The sequence below is a fragment of the Anastrepha ludens genome, chromosome X (genome assembly GCF_028408465.1).
Source record: "Anastrepha ludens isolate Willacy chromosome X, idAnaLude1.1, whole genome shotgun sequence".
NCBI classification, from domain to species: Eukaryota; Metazoa; Arthropoda; class Insecta; order Diptera; family Tephritidae; genus Anastrepha; species Anastrepha ludens.
In genome coordinates, this window is record NC_071503.1 from 69,189,650 (window position 1) to 69,195,186 (window position 5,537).

At 37.8% G+C, this 5,537-nt stretch overlaps 1 protein-coding gene across 1 annotated transcript; it reads right to left on the reverse strand.

Annotated features, from left to right (window-relative positions):
* Positions 1 to 628: 628 nt before the first annotated feature.
* Positions 629 to 3,320, reverse strand: LOC128869435 (uncharacterized). Its single transcript, XM_054111987.1, has 2 exons — positions 1,253 to 3,320; positions 629 to 1,193 (listed from the first exon to the last, which is right to left on the reverse strand). The coding sequence occupies exon 1, from the start codon at positions 3,062 to 3,064 to the stop codon at positions 1,298 to 1,300; it is 1,767 nt and encodes a 588-aa protein (XP_053967962.1). The 5' UTR covers positions 3,065 to 3,320; the 3' UTR covers positions 629 to 1,193; positions 1,253 to 1,297.
* Positions 3,321 to 5,537: the final 2,217 nt, after the last annotated feature.

The following is a 5,537-nucleotide window of genomic DNA, read 5'->3' on the forward strand; positions in this document are numbered from 1 at the left end:
ACGTATTGGCATATTGATGCCCTATTGTATGTATGTCCGTACATACATATACATACATTCTCGACTCCCAGCAAAACTATGCTTATTAGTATATACATACATATGTATGTACATACAACAGCACACACAAAGCACTGGCTTTATGCCTCTGCACGCGTATGTTTCCAAAGCTAAAATTATAAGCCGAGCGACTGCAAGAACAAAATACATTCATAGGCGCAGTCGCAGCGGTCAGATTTTTTTAGTCGCAACGACGCTGAAAAATCCAAAATATTCTATAACACTAAGTTCGAACTCATATGCTCATATGCCCATATGCCAATTTTCTCGCCAATTCGAAAATAGTCAATATTGTAATATTTCGCGTTGAATTATTTGCCAATATTTGGTAAATCTTCAATTTTTGTCAAGTCGAGTGGCCGCGGCTCCGTACATATGTATGCATCAATATATGTATGTAAATATGTGTTCTAAATTCTCGACAGCAATAGCAAATCGAAATACTTCTTCTGTCGCAAGTGCTCGCAGCTTCATATGTATGTATGGCTATGGCAGTTTGTATGCATGTATTTATGTACTATATATGTGTGTTTGCTTTTGCACGTCCATAGGAACGATTTTTCATATGCAGATATTTATTTTATTGAGCTGAACGAATATATTGATATTGTAATGAAATCCTGTCAATTATATTATTGGTATATGTTTCTTTAAGATCCTCTTACCAAATAAATATTGTTATCCTTAAGAAAATGAAATACTATTTTTTTTAATTTTAATTTTTTATTTTTATTCACAAGTAATTTAAGTAATCTTATATATACATGTATATATATTACAATGCTATAAATAATAGGTATTTACATTTCCTGAAATGAAAAAAAAAATATAAAATTGAGAAAGCACGAATTACGAAATTGTTCTCATACTATAACAATTTCTCACACGACTTCGATATTGACATCGATTAAGTCATTGCGATTTACCTGATTTTTAAAACACTACTCTCAATCCATCATGATTAAGAAAAAATTGTAGTGCTTAAAAATCTAGGCTCGGGTGCTAGCTGAAAGAGAAGAAAAAATAAAAAAGAAACCTGTAAAATAGACTAAAAAATAGAGAAAACCTGAAACGGAAAATACCTGTAAAATATATAAATAAAAAAAACCTGAAATATAGAAAAGTGGAAAACCCTGAAATAAAAGAATAGGTATCATCATATGCAAAAGATAGCTAATAGATTATTAATTACCTGTGTGAACGGCGAATCTCTTTTCGTGGGGCCCTGGCTTACAACCTACAGCTTTTTTAATTTACTTTGTAGTTTTCTTTCTTTGACTTTATTGACCTCATTTCGCAAGAGCCACTTTGCATTCTTGAATAAAAGGACAGTTAAGAGAAAATCTAATAGCTTCTCGCGATGATCTCTACACTCGCCAGATCCTACAAACCAGTCGGGACACACTTTTTGTGTTTTTTCTTTTAGAGCGGACAACATTAAACACCTAAGACCTGCAATGTGGGCATATTTTGCGAAGAGCTGACGGTACCACACCATTTGGAGTCGACACACTTCGAAAACCCTGTCTTCAGGATTGACAAGCCTTAAATCGCTGTCATCCGTGAAGTTTTTTGATCTTATCAGGGCTTCTGAATGCAACTTCAGCTCCCCTTTTGTTTTCGTCATGGCGTGGGTGCACTTTTCACATTTTAACTTGCACAGCATTTTCTGGTAAATACCATAGCCTGTGAAGTAACGCTGCACTTGTACCTCAGCTTCATTACTTTCTTCAGCAAAATGTATGTCTTCCACATCAATCTCTTCTAAAACGAGATCCTCATTTCGCTGGTCTCCTACCTCTGTCTCAAGATGACGATCCTCGGGGCCTATATACCAATCTAAATTTATATCGTCATCATCTGTACAATTAGAACCTTTCTTCTCAAATCTCTGGCGTAAAATTTTCATTGAGATCAGTCGCGCAACTATGTATTGAATTTCGTGAGCTGAGGGATGGGTATTCATACCCTGACTAGCTCGTATGCGATAGAAAAAGTTTTCTAACGCATCTTGATTCATTTTCCCGGTGAAAATAAATTTGAGGGAGCTGTGCTCAATGAAAAGTTCCTCGCATAACATTTGTATCGCTGAAATCGTTATGCGGAAACCTTCGATGCACTGCACGCGTGCGCTTTCCGGCAACTGGAATGACCGCAAAAAATCTAGATGTTCATTCAATCTATCAATTTTTTTGCTGTCACCCCGCCTAATCGGACATTTTGAAGGATTTTTCGACTGGAATCTTTTTGCATCCAATTCATCGAACAGATCATTCATTTTTTTAACGAACATCTGTGTGGGCTTAGCGCATTTTATCACGTAGTCGTCACTGCCTAATAAATTTTGGGACAAGGCCATGTCGATACCAGAGGCTACCGAATTGCTCAGGACCTGAGTCGCGCGTGAAACGCTCATTTTATCCATAAAATTGGGATATATATGGGCCTCCGTTAGTTTCGGACAAATTTTAAAATGGGGATTCATTTGATCTATATCAAACAATTTTTCAATCACCTTGAAGCTTGTCACTCCATCTGATGTTAAGATGTCATATTTCATCAAGGTATTTCGGACGGACTTTATCAAGTGACAGTAATCGAACATGCAAAAAATTTTTGTGCCTTCGTGCACGTAAAAGGGGCTATCCTCATAAATCCCCAAAGATTTAAAGATACTACTGTTGGAGGGCCCTTGATCGCAAACTATACCTTTCAAATTTAACCCCATTTTTTTTAGTTGTGCGACATTTTTGTCCAAAATGGACATCAATGTCTCCGTACGTATACCACCACTGGAGATATAATACGAAAACACGTATTTCCATTTGGAGCACAATCCCTTAACCATGAAAAATAAACATTTATTCCCAATTTTGTTTTCGCGTTGACCTTCCCCATGGTCTACAAACCCATCGATAACATCTCTAGCTTTATTATAGCTCAAGTCCGACTTGATGATAATTTCATCGAATAATAGAACGCTTATGCGTTCGGTGTCGGACATATTTGAAACAATTTTTTCTAAATTATCACAGACATTGGTGTTTTCTCTTTCTTACCGAGCGGACGTGTGTGAAGTGGCTCCGGGAAGAATCTAAAAGAGTCACGCAGTGCGGGCGCGCCAAAAGCGAAAAACGCCACAAAAAATAGCAGCTCTCGTAGCTGCTATCGGGTCGCAAAAACCAGCTATCTCCATAGCGCTGTGAAGGCAAATTTGTCAAATTTTGATTGAAATAATAAACTTTTTTGTTCATTTTATTATAACAAAAAACACTCAAAAAACTAAAAGAGAAAGTGAACTCACAAACAAATTTAACACTATAGCTGTTTCACGTAGCTGAAAAGCAGCTGACATTCGAATACAGTGTTGTAAAACGTAAATTTACTTTACACACTACATTAAACTTATAAAGGCATGTACGCAGCTCAGTCGCCAATCAAACAAAAGTTTGCGCAAACAAGCGATCAAACATGCAGACAAAAAAAATCTTGGAGCTCTCAGTATGAGTCACCAACAACTAAAGATAAATCGACCTCTCCGAAAGGTATCACAAATAACTTGAAAAACATGAATAAAGGTGCTACGCCTGCAAAGCGCGGGAGATCTAGTCCAGGTAAATTTACACCTAATAAAACAAAACAATCAAAGCTTGATAACTACTGGCTAGCATCGCCATCTGCAAGCAACTCAAATCGATTCGCAGTACTCGACCAAGAGGAAATCAATCGTAGTACCCCCCCACCTCAAACGCGCAAGGAACCTAGGCCCCCACCGATATTTGTATCTGGAGTGAGCAACATCCAGCCACTTCAAGACCTACTCTTAAATGTTGCCGTAGATGGCTTCGTATTAAAAGTTACTGGAGGAAGCGAGGTTAAAATCCAACCGCAGTCAGCAAAGCAATACACTGCAATAACTGCGGCCCTAGCGGAAAAGAAAACTGAGTTCCATACATATAAATTAAAACAAGAACGTAACTTTAATATAGTCCTTAAAGGTATGCATTCATCGACACCCACAGACGACATTTGTGAAGCAATAGAAAACCTCGGCCACCAAGTGGTAAATATTTGCAATATGCGTCAATGGAAAACAAAAAAACCGCTTCCAATGTTCTACATTAGCCTCAAAGTAGGCAACAAAAATAAAGAGTTATATGCATGCGATAATCTGCTTTATACAAAAATTAAATTTGAAGCACCAAGAAAACGGCGCGAAATTCCACAATGCACAAGATGTCAACGCTACGGGCATACAAAGCACTTTTGCAATCGTAGTCCAAGATGCGTTAAATGCGTTGGTAATCACTTAACCATTGACTGTCCAAAAAGGGGTATTTCAAAGGAAGTTAAATGCGTGCTATGTGATGGTAACCATCCCGCTAATTACAAGGGTTGCACTATTTACAAAGACCTGCAACGAAGAACGTACCCAACGCTGCGAAAAAAAGAGCTGCCAAATGTTGTGCCTAACTCCGAAATCTCGCAACCCGCAATAACAAAAAACACGCTGTCCCACGCGGAAGCTCTGAAAATCAATAATGGAGCACAAGAAAAACCACAACCAACTACTGAAAAAGGTACTGTTCAGAAAGAAACTAATAATGAAATAGAAGAACTGAAAAGAATGGTCAGAACTCTAGTCGAACAGATGGGTACTGTACTCAATCTGCTTACAGCCATGCTTCCGAATGTTCCAAAATGAATAGGCCGCTGCTGCTTGCAATTTGGAATGCCAATGGGCTCATCCAACACCGCTATGAAGTGGAAGTATTTCTAGCAGATAAAAATATTGACATAATGTTAATATCTGAAACACACTTGACAGACAAATGTTACGTAAAAATTCCAAAATATGATTTATACCACACAAATCATCCTGCTGGTACAGCAAGAGGAGGCACAGCCATCTTAATCAAAAATAATATTGCGCATATGGTTCATGGAAACACTAAAAATTACAATCTATAGTCGACTGCTATAACAGTCACAGATGGAAAGAGCTCTCTTGTGATTGCTTCTGTGTACTGCACTCCAAATCAATCAATAAAAAGCGTTGAATACCAAAGGTATTTCAAATCGTTGGGACCTAGATTTATAGCAGGTGGCGACTACAATGCGAAACATCCGCAATGGGGCTCACGCTTAATAACTCCAAGAGGGCGCGAACTCCTCAAAGCCATGCAGGTCAATAAATTATTCCACGTCTCAACAGGACAACCCACTTACTGGCCTAGTGACCCAAATAAAACACCGGATCTTATAGATTTTTGCATATGCAAAGGTGTATCTAAAAATCAGGTCTCCATAGACACATGTTTAGATCTCTCATCAGACCACTCACCTTTGCTGTTAACAATAAACTCTTGTTTTCAAAAAAAGGAAATGACACCAAAGCTACACAATAAAATGACAAACTGGGAATACTTTAAAGAACTAGTCGAGGATACACTGTGCCTAAATATTCCACTAAAATC